This window comes from Megascapheus bottae, chromosome 31 (genome assembly GCF_031878675.1).
Source record: "Megascapheus bottae isolate mThoBot1 chromosome 31, mThoBot2.hap1, whole genome shotgun sequence".
Taxonomy (NCBI): Eukaryota; Metazoa; Chordata; class Mammalia; order Rodentia; family Geomyidae; genus Megascapheus; species Megascapheus bottae.
This window is the reverse complement of record NC_143539.1, coordinates 3245374-3269852: the sequence shown is the minus strand read 5'-3', so window position 1 is coordinate 3269852 and position 24479 is coordinate 3245374. Positions and strand designations below refer to the sequence as shown.

Sequence of the window (24479 nt, the reverse complement as noted above, 5' to 3'; positions counted from 1 at the left end):
GTCCCACAAGCAGAATCTCAGATGGAGAGCAGGAAAGGCAGAGGGAATGGTGGGAGCATGGATAGAAAAAGTCTCGAGCACAAGGAATTTCAGTCCACTTTCCTATCCGCTCACAGAAATTGCAGAGGTAAGTGAGAAGGTCAAAATTGAAAGTCCCATTCTCAGGCCAGCGAGACAGGTTCCCACGCTAGTACACTGGCCAGGTGAAGTTAGAGGAAGATCAGCCACTGAGGCTTAAGGTCCGGAGCCAGGGCCAGAGGTTTGAGGTTAGCTAACAAACAACCCAGAGGAGTATGTGGGTCAGGTTTGGAAGTTTGATTTCCCGTGGTGTCCAGGCAGCTCAAGATAAAACTCAGGCCAAGAGGGTGTCCCAAGTTGACCCAGGAATTACAGAGAACGAGGTGAGAGGATCAGATCAGATGTCTTAAGATGTCCCATAACCAGAGGCCAGAGATGGGGAAAGACTCGGATGCAAGCATGCAATATCCGAGAGGATCCTGCATCCTGGGAAGAGGAGCCCAGTCTCGAGAAAGGAGGAGCTAGCCTCTGAGAGAGGGCGGGACTTACCCAACCCAAATGTGGTGGATGTACTGTCCAGACTGAGGTCTTAGTCCAATGAAAACAACAGGAGGAGAGTCAAAAGTGCCAGTCCATGAGGCCTGCACTGCTCCTGGGGATGGACCCAGAGCTCATGGTCACCACATGTTCAGGTCCCAGTGGGGAAGGCACAGAGCACTATGGGTCCCACCACAGCTCAGGATGTATGCAGGACTTCAAATGAAACTTTTCATACCCAGCTGTGTCCTAAAGTTTACTTTCTCATGAGTTTGACTTGGAGAAAACACATCTTGAAGTGGTAACAGTATTAACTTTTAATTAACAAACTTGACATGTTGTCTAAGAGGTTCCTATGGACCTGTGAAAGTGGTTTGTGTCTCTCTGGGGCCATCAGACTGAAGCCCAGGAAACAAGGCCATCCAAACATCAGGTGACAGTGAGTGATGTCCACTGGGAGAGGACTGGATGGACATCCTAGGTCTGCCATACATAAGGGGCTGGGCAGAGCAGACTAAGGAGGACGCCAGGAGGCTGCAGGGAAGCTGCTCCCGTGTGCAGGATTGCGAAGATCTCAGCATTGAGAAGCCCATGAGGTAGGAAGAGGTCAGAAGACTTCATGTTCCTCTTTACCCTGGCTTTCCTCTCCTCTCTGCTGTACTTTCTGTGATAGGGAATGGATTTGCAGCAATGCTTTCATCAGGGAGCCTAGAAATAAAAATGCTTGTTCAAATAACTTTCTCTGCAATAACACTGGAATCACTTTACATTTTTATTGATAATTTAAAGAGTGAATTCTCATTGGCTTTTACTGATTTATTTTGGTGTGTCCTGAGGCTTGAGTCAGGGCCTGGGAATCATCCTTTAGCACTTGTGCTCAAGCTAGGCTGCTATCTCATGAGCCAAGCTCACTTGCAACATCTTTGGTAGTCTCTGAGGGACAAGAGTCTCTCAGATTTTCCTATTCAGATTGGATTCAAACCCCAATCACGGTTGGATGTAATCTGCTGAGTAACTAGGATTGTGTGTGAGAGCCACTGTCACCAACTACACATGTCTTTCCTATGTCTTATCAATTCTACAACATGACAGACTGTAATGTTGCAATCTTCCAGTGCTAGCATTTTATTGACATGATTTTTATGGTTCTGATCAGGGTGATAACACTATTTGACTGCATTTCTTATTAACACCATGCTATTATAATAGCAGGTTAAATACAAAGCTTCATTGAGTTGTAGGAAGTACATGAAAATATTTTCACATTAGACATATTTGGCACACTCCTCCTTTGAAGCTTAGTTTGATTGTTTTACCCAGAATTTCCCCACCTTGGAATTCCTTCCCCAGAAGCATTGCATGTGGAAAATTTCCTCTGTGCTAAGGATACATTTTCTAGTTCTACAGTTTGAACTCAAGGTTGGTCCCTTATGTTCTCACAAATCATTGATGTATTTTGAAATGAGAGGCTATAGCTCAAAACTGTTGGCTCATGGCTGTAATCCTAGTGACTCAAGACACAGAGATCTAAGGATCATGATGAAAAGCCAGCCCAGGAGGGAGAGTCTGTGAGATTTGTCTCAGATTAACCACTCTAAAGACATAGGGAAGCCAGGCAGTGATGGCCCATGCCTGTAATCCTGGCTTCTCAAGAGGCTGAGAGCTGAAGATTGCAGTTCAAAGCCAGCCTAGGAACAAAAGTGCATAAGGCTCTTTTCTGCAATTAATCACCAGAAAACTGGAAGTGCAAATCTTGATCTGCAGGGCTTAGGAACAGCACCCAGGCCCAGAGTTCAACACCCATGACCATCAAATTAATTAATTAATTAATTAAGAGGTATAGCTCATAGCCTTGAACAACAACAACAAAAAAAAACCCTCAGAGAAGCTGGGCACAGAGTCTCACCACTGTAAGCCTAGCTACTCAAAAGGCTTAGGTCTGAGGATCACTGTTCAAAGCCAGCCTGGGCTGACTCTTCTCTAATTAATCACTAGAAAATGAGGAAGTGGGGCTGTGGCTCAGGGGTAAGGTGGTAGCCTTTAGCTGAAGAGCTCAAGGATAACTCCTAGGCCCACAATCCAAAAAAAAAAAAAAAAAAAAAACACCTCAGAGGTAGCCAGGACTTGAGAGCAACACTAAAGACTTCACATACTCATTACACCGACACACACACACACACACAAAACACACACACTACAATCTAAAGATCATAGAAGACTCTTATAGCATGCAAATTTATGTGTCACACAGACCCAGCGTTCTCCTACCGAAGGCACTGGATCCATGGTGTGAGCCACAGATTCACTCCTATAAGCTCAGCCACCTCAATCGTCTAAGAAGTTCACAATTGTTTGAAATCCCTTGTCAGAATTGCCACCCCTGGCCTGACATGGAATTTCATCTTCCTCCTATTCTTCCTGAAGGTCCTGATAGAATGGGTCAATAACCTATGAAACCCTTTTTCTTTCCTGTATGGAATGGCTGGCTGCTCTAACCGTCAAACATCACAAACGCCATTCACGATGTTTCCGGGTGCATCTGTATGGGGGATTTTCCTCATAGCCCAGCTGTGTGTCGGCATCATGGGCAACTCCCTGCTCTCCCTGCTCTATTTCTACACGTTTTTAGTCCCACCTCATCTGAAGAAGCCCATCGACGCCATCTTCATGCACCTGACTCTGGTCAACATCCTGAACCTCCCCCTCACACTTCTGCCAAATATCATGGCATCCTTTGGAGTTCAGTGTTTTCTGGATGATGTGTGCTGCAAGGCCATCGTGTTTCTCTCCAGAGTCACCCGGGGTCTTTCCATCTGCACCACCTCACTCCTCAGTGTGTTTCAGGCCATCACCATCAGCTCTGTCCAGGCCCAGTGTGTGTGGCTGAAATCCAAGTCCTCACTGTGGATTTTCCCTTCTTTCTTCTTCTTCTGGGTCATCAATATGGCCATATATGTCCGAGTCATTACAGATTTGAAAGCCACAAGCAACTTCACTCTTGTTGGCTCTGGGTTTTCCAATGCATACTGTCAAACTCAGCACATTGAAGCCAGTACATCATGGCATTACATCTGTGTCTTATTAGCTCGAGATCTCGTGTTTGTAATCCTCATGATCTCCACCAGCCTCCACATGGTGAAACTCCTCTACCAACACCACCAGAGAACTCAGCACCTCCACAGTCCCAGCCTGACCTCCCAGCCAGCACCTGAGAACAAGGCCACACACACCATCCTGCTGCTGGTCAGCTGCTTTGTCTTCTTCTATTGTTCCAACAACATCTTGAACTTTTATTACTTTTACACAGCAGTGAAAATCCAAACCCTGGAAGTGATCGTTTGTATTTTATCAGCAGGTTATCCAACTGTGTGCCCTTTCTTGCTCCTGAAGAATAATAAAATTCTTTCCAAATGTACATTTTCCCTTTCTTTGATGAGGATTACCAGTTGTCAGAAAGCCTTCAATGGCTGATAAGACAGTAAAAAAAACTTTCTGTTCAAAGCAGACAAGACTCCAGTAAGGTACATGGAAAAACTGTGTGTATTCAGCACTTGAATTGTTGTTCAAATTCAGATATGCTGTAATTTCTAAACATTGAGGTACCTGTGTGTGTGTGTGTATCTTTTCCTGTGCATGTTGAATAAATTTTTATATTACTTAATCATTGAAAATATTGCTGGGATAGAAAGAATTCATTTTCTGTACAAAATTAAAATTTGAAACATTTTTCTTCTCATGTGAAAACAGCTTCTAAAGGGCTATGAGTTTGGCCTAGTTGTAGAGTGCTTGCCTAGCATGCACAAAGACCAGGGTTCAATTCCTCGGTACCACATACATAGCAAAAAGCTGGAAGCATTGCTGTGGCTCAAGTGGTAGAGCTCTAGCCTTGAGAAAAGTCCAAGGACAGTGCTCAGGCCCTGAGCTGAAGACCTCTGACTGTCAAAAAAAAAAACAGCTTCCAAAGAATCCATTTCTTCCACTGCTGTTTAATACAGAGAATTTTATTAGATCATCCTGTGAATGCTGGCCATCGAATGACAAAGCAGAATGCACCCAGAAGAGAGGATGCAGCCAATGATAAACTACTGTTGTCTAGGAAAAATCAGACAGCCACAGCCTGGTGGCAATGGCTCCTGTCTGTAGTGCTAAGTACCCCGGACCTGAGATGGGAGGTTGCAGTTCTCAGGCCCCTGGCCATAAGAATCCATGAGACTCTTACGTTAATTAATCACACAAATAGGAAAAGTAGTGCTGTGACTTAAGTGGCAGAGGGTTAGCCTGGAGGAAAAGGAGTTCAGGAACGGCAACCAGGCCCAGACTTCAAGAACCAGGACTGGAAAATTAGAAGATAAGACACATAAAAGCAATAAAGGAAAAGTAGAAATAAAATTCAGGCACCAGAGGCTCATGCCTGTAATCCTACCTACTTGGGAGGCTGAGATCAGAGTACTAGGGTTCTAAACCACCTGGAGCAAAAAATTGCATGAGACTCTTATCTCTAATGATCCATCAGAAAACCAGAAGTGGAGCTGTTGCTCAAGTGATAGTTTACTGTGGAAAAATGGAAAATGTATTATTTTTGTAATGTGGAAAATGTATTGCTGTAATGGAATTGTGGAATTAAAGGACGATGGCTCCCAGCCCTTCCCTTCCCCTGCTTCCCTCTGCCACTGTTTACCCAGACTTAACACCCTTTTCCCTGCCATTCTTTCCCCAGACTAAGGCTGAATCTTGAGACACTCTGGTACCCACAACCAGAGATACCCTGATTAGACATGAAGAAGTATGAGATTTATGGTGAAAACCCCCAGCCTGTTTGCTGCCCTTAAGAACCACCTGCTTTAGGGCTGTATCTTGAGACATTCTGGTGCCCACAACCAGATATATCCTGATTATAGATAAAGAAGTATGAGATTTATAGTGTAAAACCCCCAACATGTTTGTGGCCTTCTTTAAGAACCACCTGCTTTTACACATCAGGCTGAACTCTGAGATCCCTTCCCTGCTCAATAAATTTCTAACACCCTGATCATGTTCTGAGTGCTCTCATGGTTGGTCCACCTCTAGACCCCACTACAGTAGGGTTGTAGCCATGAGCTGAAGAGTTCAGGAACAGGATGGAGGCCCAGAGTTCAAGCCCCATGACATACCAAAATAACATTTGATAAGCATGGAGCATGCAGCCAGTTCCAAAGGATTCAGCCACTAATACACCCACTGGCCCAAGCCCTGTATGCCCAAAATTCCGATCTATGTCTTCTAGGCAATATCTACAGAATCATCCCAGGATTTATTTATCTGGCTGCACTCTCTTTTGGTTTTATCAGATTTGTAAAGTGGCTGTTGTTTCGTTAATTTGTCCTAACAACTCAACTATTCCTTTTGTGGATCCTTGCTATTTTTTTGGACTCTTATTTATGTCTGATTTAGTTTATAATTATTTCTCTCTGTCCCACTGGCTTGGGGTCTGACTTGTTTCTCATTTCCAAGGAGCTTAAGGTACATCGTTAAATTGTGAGCTTGAGATCGCTCCTGTTTTTTGATGTCTGCAGTCAGAGCTATCCATTGTATTCTGACTACTGCCTTGGCTGTGTCCCAAGGTTGCTGGTATTTCCTATGTTCATGTTAATGATCATGCACACAGGTTAGTTTTCCTTTCTGAGCCTTACATGACCCACTGGTGACTGAACAATGTGTTCTTCAGAGAGTTTGAGCATTTTCAAGGTGGCTTTCAGTGTTGAGCTCTAATTTTTTTCCTCTGTGATCTGGGACTTTGCAAAGAATAACATCAATATCTCTGAGTTTGCTCACATATGCTATGTCCCATCAAATGTGATTGTTGTGGAGAAGGTTGCCTGTGCTGCTGAGAAGAATGTATCTTCTGATGTTGCTGGATGGAATGATCTATAGATGTCTGTGTCATCTAGTTTGTTCTTGCAATTGTTTAGTGTGTGGTTTCTCTGTTGAATTTTTGCTGGGTTGATCCATCCTTCATTTTCAGAATGTTTGATTTCTGGGCAATGTGTGTCACTTGACGATAACAGCTATGATTTTCTTTTTGATCTACTTAGCATGTGGTTTAATTGGGAAATTAAAGCCATTAATATTGAGTTAAGATGGAGAGGTGTTCAGTAGTTCCTGCCATGAGACACCACAGAGGCTGTGGCTCATCTATTCTTACTATGATTATCTGATTCTCTGTATAGGGGCTCTTTCTCTGCATATATTGTGGTCTTATGGATTTTTGTCGGGAGCAAGAGTGGAATCAAACTGTACTTTGATTTGCATCAGATAATTGCTTGATTGTCTTATTGCTTTTTGGCCTTCTCCTGTTCAATTGATCTGAGATTTACCATATGAATGTAACCCCCAACAGTTCCCTGATTAACCATCTGGATGTAACACCTGGGAGTGCCCTGGTCTCAAGGAGGGATAAAAACTTTGAGTTAAGAATAAACGAGGCGGCAGTTTTTGCTTGGGCTGCAGACCTCCTGGACCCGATGTGTTTGTCTCTCTTCTAATTTTTCCAGTCCCTGCCCCTTATTTCAGGAACCCCAATTTGCTGCCGGGAGGCCCCGGCATCTGGCGCCCGAACAGGGACCTGAAAATCTGGGACGAAGGTGAAGGACCCCTCCCTGTGGTGAGTAACACATCGTAGGACTATTAAGAGAGTATAGTCAGGAGTAAAAATTATGGGTCAAGCTAATAGCCATGGGTTGTTTCTACCGATCTTAACAGGCCTATTTGAAGCCCACGGAACGTGGGTGGAAAAAGGGGTGCTTCAGAGCTTCCTACAGTTTGTCGAGGAGGCATGCCCGAGGTCTATAGAGGAGGAATTCCAAAAAGCCTGGCAGCGGATAGGAAAAAGAATTCTAGATTATTATGATGTATATGGCCCCGAAAAGACCCCAGTAGAGGCTGCTACTGTATGGAATTTAGTAAGTGAATACATAGATCCTCTACATGAAAATGCTGAACTTAATCTTGAATTAAGGGAACTTTATGAGTTAAAGGACCCTTCTGAAGAACCTGAGGCTGAGCCATATGCCGCAGCCCAAGAGAGTCAAAGTGAGATCTTGAAAAGGGAACAACAACCAGTAGATATTGAGTATCAGAATTCAGGTTTGAATACCAAGGAGGAAAGTTATGATGAGTCATTGGAGGGCCGGGTGGCTACGATAGAGAAGAAGTTAGAAGAAATGCTACATCTTCTATCGAAAATGGGGACAGAGCAGAGAGCCCCCCCAGAAGTAGGAAAGAAATATGACCCTCAGGCCACTATGGTGTCTGATTCTAAACCTTACCCCTCACACCCACCGCCTCCAGCTGCAGCCTTACGGCCTCAATCCCTTTCTCAACCTTTAGGCAAGCCTAAAGGCCCTAGCAACAAGTCCCTTTTAACAGGCACTACAACCAGGCACAGTGCATCGCAATTAAACCTGACTCAGGCTGCTAGAGAGAGGGAAGATATTTCAGGGCCTCGATGCTTCCCTAGTTTAGTTGATCATGATGAACAAGTATACCATCAACCTGTTCCTGTTAAACTATTACAGGACTTAAAAAATGCCTGCTCCCAATATGGGCCAACTGCCCCTTTTACTCAAGTAATATTGGAGGCTGCGTGTGCTGGTATTGCATGCCCGAATGACTGGAAGCGGCTTGCCAGAGCATGCCTTAGTGCAGGAGAGTACTTATTATGGGAGACAGAGTTCACTGCACAGTGTCGGGCTAAAATTGAAACAAATAGGTCTAAGAACCTGCCTTACACTGTTGATCAGTTGTTAGGAGAGGGAACCTATAAAAACACCGAAGATCAATTGGGTTATGCAAAGGAGGCCTATTTACAAATAAATGCTGCGGCGAGAGAGGCTTGGAAAAAGTTACGCAATTCCAATCGTACAAAAAATCTAGTAGAAGTTAAACAGGGACCGAATGAACCTTATCTAGAATTTTTGTCTCGATTAATGGAGACTGCAGACTGCCTAGTACAAGATGAGAATGCAAGGAAGAGTATAGTTAGACACATAGCCTATGAAAATGCCAACGCCGCCTGTCAGGCGGCTATCAGACCCCATAGGAATAAGGGAGGAATCACGGACTTTATTTCACTGTGTGCTGATATTGGACCCTCCCATGTACAAGGCCTTACTTTAGCCGCTGCTCCTCAAGGAAAGACTGTTACTGAGTTTCTAAAATATAGAGATCAGCGGCATTCTCGGGATGCTAGACCCCCAGGGCGTTGCTTTTCTTGTGGACAAATAGGACATTGGATGACGCAATGCCCACGCCAGGCCAGGCAAAAGAGAGAAAAATCACCTGGCATATGTCCACGCTGTGGTAAAGGGAAGCACTGGGCTAAAGATTGCAGGTCAAGAACAGATCGCAATGGCCGCCCGTTTTCGGGAAACTGGAGAAGGGGCCAGCCCCTGGCCCCGCAAAACCATGGGGCAGTCCCTCCCTCTTCTCGGCCACAAGTGCATCTTCTAACAACCCCCCAAGATCAGTCTCCAGCCTCCTCCGTGCCACCCCAGGCAGTGCAGGACTGGACCTCTGTTCCTCCACCTGCTCAGTATTGACCCCAGAGATGGGGACACAAGCTCTCCCCACGGGGGTCTTCGGCCCCCTTCCCCCGGGAGTGGCTGGATTGCTGTTAGGGCGAAGTAGCTCAGCCCTTAAAGGGATACAGATTACACCTGGCAAAATTGACCAGGATTTTACTGGAGAAATCAAAGTTATGGCCTCTGCCCCGAAACACGTGGTATCGATCCCAGCCGGTCAAAAATTGGCACAACTAATACTCGTCCCTTTACCTCCCAGGGAGACTACTAATTCCCCATGTGGACAGAGAGGATCTAGATCTTCTGATATCTATTGGGTACAAGGCATAAAACAAGAGAGGCCTGAGATGACTATATTTATACAAGAAAAGCCCTTTAAGGGAATATTAGACACTGGAGCAGATGTGTCTGTGATATCTAAGAAACATTGGCCAGCCCAATGGCCCCTGACAACCTCTATGACTTCCCTACAGGGGGTTGGGCAAGCAACTGACCCACAGCAGAGCAGTGCGATCCTTGTTTGGAGAGATGAGGAAGGGCACTCTGGTCATTTTCAGCCATTTGTCCTGGATCATCTGCCAATTAATTTATGGGGTCGTGACATCATGGAAAAAATGGGAGTGTATATGTTTAGTCCTAGTGCTGCGGTCACTAAGCAGTTACTTGATCAAGGCCTCCTCCCCTTTAGGGGACTAGGCCGAGCAGTACAGGGGGAGCTAGAGCCGCTCCAACCCCAGTCTCGCCCTACGAGACAAGGATTAGGGTATTCCTTAATGGGAGCTGTCGTTTGTCCTGCCCCTCATGCTGATCCCATAAATTGGCTCTCTGAAGAACCGGTATGGGTCGAACAGTGGCCTCTTTCACTAGAAAAGATCACTGCAGTACAGCAGCTGGTACAGGAACAGCTGGACTTGGGGCATGTGGCCCCTTCTAACTCTCCATGGAATTCTCCAATTTTTGTTATAAAGAAAAAGTCAGGTAAATGGAGGCTGTTACAGGATTTGAGAAAAATAAATGCCACAATGGAACTGATGGGGGCCCTACAGCCTGGCATGCCTTCACCCATGGCAATCCCAAAGGATACTTATAAGATTATTATAGATTTGAAAGATTGTTTCTATACTATACCCCTGGCGCCTCAAGACTGTAAGCGCTTTGCCTTCAGCGTCCCCTCTGTTAATTTTAAAGAACCCATGAAGCGATATCACTGGCTTGTGCTTCCACAGGGCATGGCAAATAGCCCAACTTTATGTCAAAGTTTTGTAGCTAGAGCCATTTCTTCCACTCGTGAAAAATTTTCTTCTGTTTATATTGTTCATTATATGGATGACATCTTGTTGGCTTGTTCTGACCCTATCATCGTACGACAAGCCTTTGGACAACTAAAGCAAGATCTGAGCCTCTTTGGCCTTATAATAGCAGCTGAAAAGGTTCAGGAACACCCCCCTTTTACATATCTAGGCCATATATTAGGCCCACACTATTTTAAAAGCCAAAAAATACAATTAAAAACTTCACACTTAAGAACTCTTCATGATTTTCAGCAATTCTTAGGAGATATAAATTGGCTTCAGCCTTATCTAAAGCTCTCCACAGGAGAGTTAAAACCCCTCTTTGATCTCTTAAAAGGAGATACCAACCCTACATCCTTGCGCGAATTAAATCCTGACGCCAGGAGGGCCATCCAAATTGTAGAAAAGGCAATTTCCCAGCAACAAATGACCTATTGTGACTATTCTAAACCCTGGGGAGTTTACATTTTAGCTACTTCTCACTCCCCGACTGCTGTATTGTGGCAGGATGGCCCACTTTTATGGCTTTATCTACCATCAACACCCGGCAAAGTGCTGACCCCCTACTACGAATTGGTAGCTAATCTGATACACATGTGCCGAGTGGATTCCCGTAAATATTTAGGTCAGGAACCTCATTTTATCTGTGTCCCATATAATTTACAACAACAAGATTGGCTATTCGCCCATTGCGATCCTTGGGCCATTGCTTGGGCCAATTATACGGGAAAAATTTTGCATCACTACCCGTCTAACAAACTTCTCCAATTTGCTGCGTGTCATACGTTTCTATTTCCTTCCATAGTACAGGCCTCGCCTTTATCTTCTGCCGCTTTGGTATTTACAGATGGATCCTCAAATGGAACGGCTGCTTTGACCATTAATGGGAAAACTCAATCCTGGGTTACAGGTTTTTCCTCCGCCCAAGAGGTGGAATTAGAGGCTGTTTTACAAGCACTCGTCCTGTTACAAGACGAGCCCTTTAACTTATACTCAGACAGTCAGTATGTAATTCGTGCTCTTCAAGTCATAGAAACTGTTCCCTTTATTGGAACTACTAACTCCAATATTCAGACCCAATTTCGCCAAATACAAACTTTGCTTTGTTCTCGCAACCACCCCTGTTTTTTTGGCTTTGTTCGAGCTCACACTAATCTTCCTGGCCCTTTAAGTGAGGGCAATGCGGTCACTGACTCTGCCACCAGAGTTTACTTAACTCAGGTTGAACTTGCTAAGCAGTCACATGCCATCCACCATCAAAACAGTCGAGCCTTGCGCCAACAGTTCAAATTATCTAGAGAAGCGGCACGTCAAATAGTTAAAACTTGCTCCAATTGTGTCCCTTTTTCACCAGCCCCCCATTTAGGTATAAATCCACGAGGACTGCTTTCTAATCACATTTGGCAGATGGATGTCACGCATGTTCCATCATTTGGCCGATTAAAATATGTTCATGTTACTGTAGATACTTATTCTAATTTTATCTTGGCCACCCCCCTTGCTGGGGAAGCCACTAAACATTGTATTTCTCACTGCATTCGATGCTTTGCTGTGATGGGGATTCCTTCGCAAATAAAAACAGATAATGGCCCTGGCTATGCAAGCCGAGCATTTCAATCCTTCTGCCGTTCCTATAATATCACTCATATTACAGGCATTCCTTACAATCCTCAAGGTCAAGGCATCGTGGAGAGAGCTAATGGATTATTAAAACATCAAATTGCTAAAATACAGAAAGGAGAGTCGTATCCCGCTACCCCTGTGAATATACTTAATCATGCTTTATTTGTTTTAAATTTTTTGAATCTGGATTCAAATAATTTATCTGCTGCTCAGCGATTCTGGGAAAAAAGAGAGCAGCGTGCTTTTGCCTTAGTAAAGTGGAAGGATCCCCTAACTGGTGCTTGGCATGGACCCGATCCTGTTCTAACCTGGGGTCGAGGGCATGTATGTGTTTTTTCACAAGGAGAAAATGACGCCCGCTGGCTGCCTGAACGCTGCGTTCGGATCGTGGAGAGTGACAGTGGCCATCCAAGCAGCGACTCACTGGACCTACACCCCCAACCCTCCAGTGGTGCATCCTGCGACGTGGAAAGGACCTGAGTTATTTGTGCATGTCAATTGGGACTGCTACTGATCCACTTGTTCCACACATTCATATGAGCTGTGTTTCTCCTCCTTTTACTATTATGTAGGGACCTTTTAACATATTCATTGACTCTACACAATTTAATATGTGACATTATTTTGTCTTTACCATCCCTCTTCTTAATAACCTTTTTTGTAAAAGATGCCCAGGTGAAAAGCAAAGGCCTCCAGAGGTAAGTAGAAGTCGGCCGACCCCCTGTATGTCTGTGTTTTGTTTTATTTTTTTATTTTATTTTATTTTATTTATTAAAAAAAAAGGGGGGTGCACTGTGGGCCTAAAATAGAGGCCTGGGTGGTCAAGGGACGCCTTGACCCCCCTTCCCCTTCTGAGTTTCTTGTCAATATCAAGGCATACCTGAGAGTCCCACCAGCAAGACATGTCTAAATCTAAAAACAGCTGAGCTCATGTTTTTGTGTTAAGTGTATCTGATTGAGTCCAATTTTCTTGTTATATGTCAATGTCTGATTCTGTTTAAAAGTCTCCGCTTCTCTGTCTTGTTTGTGTTATAGTTTTCCTTGGGTATTTTCTGTTGTTGTTGTTTTGTCCAGTTTTGTCTTTAAAATTGGTACCAGTTCTAAATATGGATCCTTATGGTTTTTCTGTGCGTACTCAAGCACATCCTTGTTATCTATTTGAATATTTCTGGGAAGTAAAAAGTTTTGACTCCACTGCGGCCTAGTATGGCCCCTCCCAATCGGCTGCAGCTGAGGTGAGCAGAGGCCAGACAAAGCAGCTGCAGTCTTCCTTCTAGTTTCCTTTTTCCTACTACCTGCCGAAGTGACAGTCTGGAGACAGTTGGTGGCAGGACACAAACTTCAGTCTTAAATTTTAGCTAGTCGCTTTGTTAAAAAGCTTTGTTTTAAAACTTGGTTGTCACCCACAAGAATAAAATTAGCAAAAAACCCTCATGATACTAAAATTTCTGGAATATGAATGGCCGATATTAATTTTGCGCGCTTTAAGATCTTTGAGTATGAATGTGTGTGCGAATGGGTGTGAGTGAACATGTTCAAGGTTAAATTGTCAGCATGCTGTATAAAACAATGGTTGAGCTCATTTGAAACACAAAAGCAATTGGGTAAATCTGAGTCTAAACTTCAAGAAAAATATTAGGTTTGGATGTTTTACAATGTCTCAAAGAATTATTGTGTTGTCTTAAAGAAAAACTGGTAAATATTTTTCTAGATCCTGAAATCTGCATTTTATTGCAGGGCATACAACTGTTTACATTGTAAACATTGTATCCTGTTCAGCACAGAGGTGTTAGGGAATTTGGGATTTATTACTTTAAGTTAAAGTTTGGAAACATGTATTAGAGATTTAAATGTAAAATTGTTCATTAACGTCAGAAACTTTGCCTGTCCTTTCTTGCAAACTGACACTAGAAATCTGATGGTAAAATGTGGATAATGTGATTAGTATTTTAAAGGAATGTTTAAAAAAAAAAAAGGGGAAGGAAACTAAGTCCAGACTTAGACTTTTGGTGCACTGATGTCTATAGTTCTTGCATTAGGGAAAAACTGTTATTTGAGTTTAAACTGTTGTTGGAGTTTTAGACAGTAATCTAAACTGCATAAGAGCCCCTTTTTTCTAAAAGGCAAGAGGAGTGCCTTGGGCCCTAGGGGGCCTGAGGGCAGGAGTTCTTTGTGCCCTTAAAGGTTTTTCAATTGCAAATAAAGGCTAAGGTGTTAATTGTTTAAGCCAGTATCAGTAAAAGTTATTAAGAACATTGGAAATGGGTTTCTAAACAATATTTGAAAGTGAAGTTGTCTTAAATGTTTAAAGAAAGAGAGAAAAGGAAAATCAGGACTACCAAAGTAATTGCTTAATTGCTATTTCAGCTTGCTCTTGTAACTTCCAGCTAGCCCATTGGAGAAGAACAGCAATCCTTATTCAGATGTAACTTTGGCCTTTTCCAGGTTCTAGGTAAGCTCATGCTTAGAGACTATTTCTGTGTCGACCACCTTGTTGCTCTAATTGGAGAAACGTGGCCTTTTGTAGGACTCACTGATCTGAAAACTGCAGTTTTGAGCCAACCCCGGGCAAAGCAAAGTCCCTGTGTGATTGTGGTGTCTAATCTGGCAGCAGAGTGCTATTAAGGCAGAGTTGCTTGGGAGCTCGAAGCCGCAGAGTGCTAGCTCTGAGCTGAACAGCTGGGGGACAGCACTCAAGCACCAACCTCAGGACTCACAGTGGCAGGGTGCTAGCCTTGAGCTGGAGAGCTGAGGGACAGTGCCCAGGCCCTGAGTTCAAGTCCAGCAACTAAGCAAGTGAATTGCCAATGGGACATTTATCCCTGTGTGGAGAAACTCTACTGGGACACGATGCAGAAAGCCTCTGCTTGGACGGCAGAGATGGTGTCAGATCTTAGTCACTTGTGCTTGGCCGATCAAATTAATCAGAGCCGGGAGGTCATAGAATAGTTTGTAAGCATGCCTTACTAATGCCCGTGCCTTTCATAACTGGGCAGGAACTTGTCAATCTTCTGTGATAGTGGGTAGTTTAAAGCCCTAATTGAGCGAAATTTTTATTTATTTATTTATTTATTTATTTATTTTTGACACCAGCCACAAATTCAGGAAAAGTTTGTGGATCTGAGACTTGTGTCTCTATTAATCTGTTTAGATCTGACAACTGAAGCATTGTTAAGGTTGCAGAAATTTAGTTCCCCAGACAATCAAGAAAAGGCCTTTGCAAATGGGTGCTATGTAACTACACTATTGTAGCCAAAGATGGTTCGTGCAGTTGTTAAATGTTAAATATGATCTCCAGTTTGGAGCAAATTATTATTCCTGATATCTAATCCTTGCAATCCCTAATAAAACAGGCTAGGCTTCTTAAGGTCCCTGGTCAAGCACAGAGACAACGCCCCTGAGTCAGCTTGAAGAAGTCACAGAAGCCGAATCTCCGCCCATCTATCCCCTTTAGATGAAGGGACCAGTCATTTTTGGAAAGCGAGACAGGATAATGAGATAATTAGAGATAGTGAAAAGAATAGAAATTGCACTTGTGCTTCTTTTAAAATAAAGATGCGGGATATGTCGGGAGCAAGAGTGGAATCAAACTGTACTTTGATTTGCATCAGATAATTGCTTGATTGTCTTATTGCTTTTTGGCCTTCTCCTGTTCAATTGATCTGAGATTTACCATATGAATGTAACCCCCAACAGTTCCCTGATTAACCATCTGGATGTAACACCTGGGAGTGCCCTGGTCTCAAGGAGGGATAAAAACTTTGAGTTAAGAATAAACGAGGCGGCAGTTTTTGCTTGGGCTGCAGACCTCCTGGACCCGATGTGTTTGTCTCTCTTCTAATTTTTCCAGTCCCTGCCCCTTATTTCAGGAACCCCAATTTGCTGCCGGGAGGCCCCGGCAGATTTTTTTTGTTTTTTTTTGTTTTTGTTTTTACTTTTGTTGTTTTGGTTTTCTGCCAGTCCTGGCACTTGAACTCAGGGCCTCAGCACTGTCCCTAGGCTTTCTCAAGGCTAGAGCTCCACCACATGAGCCACAGCACCACTTCTCACCTTTTTTAATGTATGTGTATACGGAGGAATAGAATCAGGGTCAACGTGCATGCTAGGCAAGCACTCTATCACTAGACCAAACACAAGGCCTTCTTGAGGGCTTTCAATATATGACATCTTCAGGTATCTTTTGTAATGTTCCTTTGGTGGTGATATATTATTTCAATTTCTGTTTGCTCTTAAAGGTTTGTATTTGTCTCTTGGTTGTAAAAGACAGTTTAGCTGTTCTCTGTTCTTTGCTGATAGCTGTTGGTCTTTAGAGGCTGGCATACTTCATTCAAGGTCCTTCTAGCTTTCATAGTCTCTGCTGAGAAATCTCTTGTTTTTCTTCATAGATGAGTTACTTTTTTCACTGACAGTTTTAAAGATCCTTTCCTGGGCCTCTGTCGATCCTGTGCAGAACAGAATGTGGTGTTAGGATGTCCCATTCTGACCTGATCTGTTTGGATCCTAAAGGCTTCTGGTATCGAATGGGCCTAGCGTTTTTGATGTTTGGGAAGTTCTCTGCTATGATGCTATTAGATATATGTTCTTTTCCTTTAGCTTCATTCTCTACATCTTCCTCATTTTCTTTGCACTGTAAGAACTTCCTCATTTCCTCCCTTAGTCCCCCAGTGACCCATCTATTCTTCACTACTGTGTTCGTCAGTCTCCACATGTGTGTTGCAACATGCTTTGTTGTTCAATTCCATCATGATCAGATACGATATGAAGAGTCATCATGATCCTTCTGCATCTTCTCCAGCTGGGTGAGTATCCTAGGATGTGGTCACTTTTGTTGAATATTCCAAGTGCTGCTGACAAGAATGTGAGTTGCCTGGATGTTTGGTGGAATCCTCTATAGATGTCATTTAAGTCCATTTGGGTCATGGGGTCATTTGACTCAGAGGACTCTTTACTGTTCTTTTCCTTTGTTGACCTCTTCTTTGGTATCGGTGGTTGTTGAAATCTGTCACTACTGTTGGGTTGGGGTCAATCATGTTCTCATATTCTATACTGGTAAGAGTGTTTAATGAATTTGTGTTTTCTATGTGATTTCCTCTTTATGGATTATTTTCTTAGTGTTTTTTTTTTCTTAATCAGTCATCAAGCTTGAACTCTGGGCCTGGGCGATTTCCCTGAGTTCTGCAGCTCAAGGCTTGCACTGTACCATTTGAGCTATGGCTCAATTTTCTTTCTTAAAAAATATTTATATACTGTATATATATATATAACTACCTTCATTGTATCTTATGATCTTAATGACAAGTCACCTTTATCAACAGACGATATGGCTACCCTGGCCTTCTTGCAACATGAATTTAATATGAAGTTCTTTTTTAACCCATTCACTCAGAATTTGAGTTTTTCTTTGACTATGAGATGAGTATGGGAGATAACATAGCCCAGGTGAGTTTCTGGGTTTGTTTATTGAATCAATCTACTGCTCTAAAATTTTGGTTGTGGACATGAACCCAATGGTGTTTAACATTAATAATGAAAAACAGATCATGTTTCCTGACATTCTAATGCTTTCCTAAAGACTGCATGTTTCTGCTGCTTGTATTTACTTGTCTTACATTTATTTTGATTCAATGTCGATTTTCCAAAACTTCAATAGTCCTTACAGACGACAAGCTTTCCTTCCTTGTGCAGTGCAGCACTGGTTTAATGTTCATAGACTCTTTAGTTGTCATTTCTTGTGCAAGGACGTGGTTTCATCATTCAGTGATCATTAGTTGTGCATGATACACTACACTGCATTGAACTTAAGAGCTACAAGTGTAACACTTCAGGATCTCCTCCCATTCAGAGTTTGTGTAGAGAAATCTACAGTGATTCTCAACTCCTTTCTGTTGTCATTGAATTCTTTCTTGGGTTTTGATACATTCACAAATAATTCCTTGATTGTGAAGTCCCAAGTTTTCACTTCAAATTATCTAGAGATATTTCTTCTGAGATCCTGTGTGTTATGAATTCTATATGTCTCTGTCAGATGGATGAAGCTCTCAATGTTGATACAGGGGAAGTTGTCTGCTTTTATCTATTTAAATATGTTACCAATGTGTATCCAGAGGTTTTGAAAGATGACAGCATGTTAGCATACCTGTGTGTTAGAAGGATGATCCTTGGCCATGACATTCTGGCATCCTCAACCACCAGCCCTCCACATCCTAAAGGCTACAGGCCCAGAGCTCATGGTCACCGCATTGCAGGCCCCAGTGGGGAAGGCAGAGAGCATGCTGGTGCCATCACAGATCAGGATGTATCCAGGGCTCTGAGTAAAACTATTCATAACCAGCTGTGTCCAGAAGTTTACTTTCTGATGAGTTTGACTTGGAGAAAACACCTCTTGCAGTGGTAATGATGTTAACTTTTAATTCATAAACTTATGTTCTCTGGGAAGACCTACGGACCTGAGGAAGTAGTTTGTATCTCTCGGGGACCATCAGACTGAAGCCCAAGAAACAAGGTCATCCAAACAGCAGGTGACAGTGACTGATGTCCACTGGGAGAGGCCTCATCACCCAGGCCCGGGATATATTCTGGGCTGGGGAGAGGCAGCCAAACCAGGATGTCAGGATGCTTAAGGGAAGTACTTATACTCAGCTTTTTTTTTCTGGTGCTATTTTGCTCAAAATAGGTGCTACAGCACTTGAGCCACAACTCTAATTCTAGGATTTTTCATTTATTTAAGGATTATTTTTAAGAAAAGAGTCTCATAGATTTCCTGCTCCAGCTAACTCCAGGAATCCTAACTCCAGGAATCGCAGGTTCCTAAATTACTAGGATACAAGTGTGACCCTCAGACCCCGGACTTCCTTTCTCGCATTTGTTTCAAAGGTTGAATATAATTCTTCCTTGTTTTTCTCAATGTTACCTATTTTGCTATTCCTGGGGCTTGAACTCAGGGTCTAGGAACTGTCCTTGACCTTTCTCAATGTTATCACTTATCACTTGAGCCACAGCACCATTTCCAGCCTTTTCTGTGTATGTGATACTGAAGAATTATACCCAGGGCTCCATGCATGCTAGGCAAGTACTCTAGCACTAAGCCACACTCTGGGTCCAATGTTATCCTTTGAATTAGGATATTTACTGCTTTTCATTCTTTACACATGCCCAGCTCTGCCTCTGTGGCAGCACAAAGCTCAGCCGCCTCCAGAGGATCCGGCACCCCTGTCACTTTCCACACCTGCACACACATCTAGGGTAAGTTCAGTCTTCTATGAGTACTCGGAATATTTACAAATGTTTTTAAAAGGGGAGTGGCAAAGTCATCTTCTCGCTCTCTCTTTCTCACCCTCTTTCAGTATCTCTGTCGGTCGGGGGAAAAGGGGGAGGAGGTGACTCTGTGTGTGCCAATTCCAAAAGACTGAACTCACAGCCTGTACACTATCACTGAATGAACATTTTTGCTCGAGGCTGGTGTTCTCCCACGTGAACTACATCTCTCATTGCCTTTTATCTCATTGGAGATTGGAGTCTCACAAACATTCCTGCCTGAGCTGCCTTTCAACCAGTTTCCTCAGAACTCAGCCTCCTCAGTAGCAGGGATTCCAGGTGTGAGACACAAAATCATACTGTGAAAAGTGCTTGCATTTCCTCTGTTGCTACCTCTAAAATTTTCATCTTAGGTTAGCATGCTCCCTTCTACTTTAATTCTGAATACTATTAAACACTTTCCCCTCTTATTGGACACAAGTCAGTGTATAGTGGTTATGCTAAACTTGAGTTTGATCCCAAGGAACTGACCTGACTGTATTGTGTCCCATCAAGGCTGTCAGCACTCACTGTCCCTGGACTCACTCTGTAAGATCAGAATCCAGATTTTTGTTCCTTTCTGACACTGTTCTCTCAAAGTTCATGTCTGAATGTATTGTTTATTTTCCTTTCTGTGGCAGGTATTCACAGTGCCTCTTCATAGCAGGAATTTTCCTAGCAGATGTAGATCTTTTGAATTTGTTGAGATATCATTTCTCTGAGGTAGTAATTTTTCTATTTCTAAGTCACAGCCATGGTGCTGAGAAACATGGTTCTACCAGCCCAGCTCCGCACCTCTGTGGCTCTGGCAACAGGGATAATAATATGGACACAAGTGGGATTTCCTTTTCCATTGACCGGGAGGGGAATAATCGAACTGGATGCTAACTTGGTGAAAGATGGGATTTGGAAAGCCTCATGTGAAGTTTTATAGCACATTGGTGAAGACTGTGAACTGCCTTGATCAGATTTATTTATATGATTTCCATTCACTTTTCTGTGCTTCTTTTCTGATAATTACTAAAGTCTTTGTTTCAAGTAGTGCACTGCAATGGTTGATTCTAGGAAAGTGAATACTAAAATTACTAAGTGGGTCATGAAACGAGGAGAACCAGAGCGCAGCCCTAAGGAAAACACACAGCCCATGTTAGCTCCTGGTGAGCAAGCCAGACTTGGCATTCCCCCTCACACTTCTCTTCTGTGCAATAAGAAGGGAAAATGCAAAATGGCAAGTTTTACTAAAAGAGGCTATAGGTGGGGCCAGGAGTTTGGCCTAGTGGTTAAAGTGCTTGCCTAGCATGCATGAAGACCCGGGTTCGATTCCTCGGTACCACATATAGAAAAAAGCCAGAAGTGGTGCTGAGGCTCAAGTGGTAGAGCTCTAGCCTTGAGAAAGTCCAAAGACAATGCTCAGGCCTTGAGCTCAAGCCCAGGACTGGCAAAAAAAAAAAAAGAGGCTATAAGTAATGCTAATTAAAATGGAAAGTTAACAGACACCAATGAAGCAAATGCAAGCACTCATTCAAAGAGGGCACATGCCTACCAACTTATCTTCTCAGAAGTCTGAGATCAGAGGATCATAGTTCAAAGCTACCCTGAGAAAGAAAGTCCATCAGACACTTTGCTCTAAGCACCAAAAAGTCAGAGGAGTTGTGGCTCAAGCCACAGAGTGCCACCCTTGAGCAAAAATTCTCAGGTACAGTTCCCAGACCCTGAGTTCAAGCCTCAAAACCACACACACACACACACACACACACACACACCCCTAAAATCTAGAAGATGGGGGCCGGGAGTTTGGCCTAGTGGTAGAGTGCTTGCCTAGCATGCACGAGGACCCGGGTTCAATTCCTTGGCACCACATACATAGAAAAAAGCTGGAAGTGGCACTGAGGCTCAAGTGGTAGAGCTCTAGTCTTGAGAAAGTCCAAGGACAGTGGCTCAATCCCTGAGCTTAAGCCTAGGACTGGCAAAAAAAATCTAGAGGATGGGGACTGGGAGTTTGGTCTAGTGGTAGAGTGCTTGCCTAGCATGCACAAAGACCTGGTTTGACTCCTTGGTACCACATACATAGAAAAAAAGTCGGAAGTGGTGCTGACGCTCAAGTGATAGAGTTCTAGCCTTGAGAAAGCCCAAGGACAGTGCTCAGGCCCTGAGCTGAAGCCCAGGACTACATCAAATATGAGAATATTTTGAATATTTGTCAGCAGTAACCAATATCAGAAATTCCAAGAATTAAGATTTATCTAATTAAATCATCTCTGTGAGGCTTAACAGATGTTGAGGACAACAGTGAATGCAGCCCTGAGTGCTCAGAACTACTGGGCTGTTTCTCTTGACCAGGAAACATGAAGAACTCGACTCTGTAGACACAATGAGGGACAAAACAACACTTCCTGAAAAGGAGATTATTCAGGTGAAAGGGTTGAGAATGTTCCTTCAGAATTCCTCAGGAAAAACAAGGACCTTTCTTTAATTCAGTGTGAGTTTACTTAGGAAGAAAGCATTCTATGTGACAAGAGAGAAACCCATGAACAGTAATAAGTATAGAAGGGAATATACAGGGGAGAAAATCCCTCAAAATCACTACAAATATTCCTGAGCTATTCCCCTTTCTAGTGTCCCAGTTTGCCTTTACAAATGCCCTAGAGCATTTGTAGGGGTTGTACATGGATATGCTACTTTAGTGTAAGCGGTGTACAAACTGTAGATTTCACAGAGAGCAACCACGTGGGTGAAAGGGCCGATCAGCCTTGACGTGTCTCCCACTGCCTACCCTGAGCAGGGCCCGAGGACCACAGCAAGTGGCAGGCAGTGACCATCCTTCCTAACACGCCAGCTCAGTGTTGTCCAGGAATCCTCTCCCACTGCTAACACATGTCTCCCCAGGTCCTCTCCAGGTCCCAGAACATAGCTGCAAAGGTCATAACAAACTCGTGTCCAAAAGACTGAGGATTGAGACATTTCACCATTTCCAAGCTGACTGATCTGCGGAAGAATTGTGTAGGCCAGGAGCCAGTGCCTCACGACTGTAATCCCAACTACTCAGGGAGGGAGATATGAAGATCAGAGTTCAAAGCCAGCCCTAAAAGGCAGGGAAGTCCTTGAGACTCAGATCTGCAGTGAACAAGCAAAAAGCCAGAAGAGAAGCTGTGGTTCAACTGATAAGAATTCCAGCTTTAAGTGAAAAAGCTCAATGACAGGGCACAGGCACTGAGTCCAAGTCCCAGGACAGGCATATGCGACTAATAGTATTGTTCTAATATCATGTCTCCCGGCTTTGCTTGCAAGCCTGGCTTATCTTATGAAGAAATGCAGCATGGTAGCACTGCCTACCTGCAGGGCTCCTCGGGTTGTTTAGTACCTTCTCATCTTCCTAGGATGACGGCATCACTGCTCTGACTCCCAGCAACTCACACCCACCAACAACCATGCACACTTACAGACTCATGCACAATCACATGTAGCATGCACTCACATCTACACATAATTCTACACTCTTAGACTTAGACACAGAACACACACACAATGACAGCCACCCCTGGGGACTCTGTGTTCAGGTTCTTCCTTGTGTCTAAGGTGTGTCTGGGGGTCCTGGGGAACTCTGTCCTCTTCCTCCTGTACACATACAGCTCCCTGTGCAGGCCCCAGCTCCAGAAGCCCATCCACATAGTCTTCATGCACCTGACTCTGGTCAACGCCTTGACCCTCATGTTTCAGTCCATGCCCTACATGATCTCCTCGTATGGAGTCCCATGTTTCTGGGACGACACCACGTGTAAGGCGGTGTTGTACCTGTTCAGGGTCACACGGGGACTGTCCATCTGCACCACCACCTTCCTGAGTGCCTTCCAGGCCCTCACCATCAGCCCTGCCCACTCCCGGTGGGCCTGGCTGCAAAGTCGGTCCACAGCCTGCATCCTCGTCTCACTGCTCTGCTTCTGGACCTTGAATTCCATCATCTATTTCCACATCATCAACACTGTGGAATCCAATTGCAATTCCACTGTCCCAAGCCAGGGATTTTCTCATCCTTACTGTCAAACAAACTTTGGAAAACAATACTCACAGTCATTTGTTCCTTCCATTGTGACTCGAGATGGTCTGTTCTTGGTGCTCATGCTCTCCACCAGCCTCTACATGGTGACTCTGCTCTACCGCCACCGCAGGAGAGCCAGGCACCTCCACAGTCCCAGCCTCGCCTCCCAGCTGGCGCCTAAGAGCAGAGCCACACACACCATCCTGCTGCTGGTCAGCTGCTTTGTGTTCTTCTATTGCACCAACAACATCGTGACCGTGTATTCCTTGTACACACTCGAGAAACTGAGCAAATCCAAGGCTGTGACTGTGATGCTGTCTTCTGGTTACCCCACCCTCTGCCCGATCTTGCTCTTGAAAAATAATAGAATGGTTGCACGAGGGATCACTTTTCTTTCACTAAGAATTACACAAGGCAAACGAGTGTGATGACCATAGTGGGAATCCACTCCGTTCTGTCTTCCTTGGTGTGTGTAGGATGGTAGAAAAGCCACAGAGGCAGGGACATATGCCTGTAACACTAGAACTCTGGGAGCTGAGATGTAAGGATCACAGTTCATAGTGATCTCTGGCTGGAAAGCCCCTGCCAATCTTATCTCCACTGTACAATGCAAAAGCTGGAGATTGAGCTATGTCTGATGTGAAAAAGCAGAAGGGACAATGTCTAGGCCCTGAGGTCAAGCCCCAGGACTGCACAGACAGACAGACAGACAGACAGAGCAAAAAAGGAAGGAAGGAGACAAGGAAGGGGAGGGCAGGCATGGAGGGGGGGAGGGCAGGCACATTCCTGCTGGACTTCTGAGCGTCCTCGTTTTCACCTGAAATACACGGCGTCCTCCGCGTGTGCGGTGCTGTGAACCAATGCGCTCTCCCTCCGCTCACCCCCGAGGTTCCCCGCTGGGTTCCCGCCTCCCTGCGTGGACCGTGCTGGAGGTGGGGCCTGCAGCTGTCCGCCCCGCGGGCCTGGCTGGGCTCCGCCCGGGGCCTGTGCTGGGGTCCCGGCGGCGCCTCCTCCTGGGCCGGAGCGGAGGCGCTCAGCGCAGGGTGGGCTGGCGGGGCCCGGGCCGCGCGGGGCTGCAGGGCCGAGGCGAGCCGGGAGCCGGGGCTCGGGCTCGGGGGTGAA

The 24479-nt window shown here is 44.4% G+C and overlaps 1 protein-coding gene and 1 long non-coding RNA gene across 2 annotated transcripts; one reads left to right on the top strand and one right to left on the bottom strand.

The window, feature by feature from the left end:
• Positions 1-857: 857 nt before the first annotated feature.
• Positions 858-24069, bottom strand: LOC150043604 (uncharacterized). The gene is made up of 2 exons (XR_016533410.1): positions 23388-24069; positions 858-1263 (listed from the first exon to the last, which is right to left on the bottom strand). It is a non-coding gene; the product is annotated as an uncharacterized LOC150043604 (long non-coding RNA).
• LOC150043605 (vomeronasal type-1 receptor 40-like) lies at positions 3079-4026 on the top strand. Its single transcript, XM_090322434.1, has one exon. It carries the CDS (start codon positions 3079-3081, stop codon positions 4024-4026), a length of 948 nt encoding a protein of 315 aa, XP_090178560.1.
• Positions 24070-24479: the final 410 nt, after the last annotated feature.

What these genes read in the sequence shown, in the direction of transcription:
- LOC150043605 (XM_090322434.1), top strand. Translation starts at nt 3,079, where the DNA reads ATGTTTCCGGGTGCATCTGTATGGGGGATTTTCCTCATAGCCCAGCTG.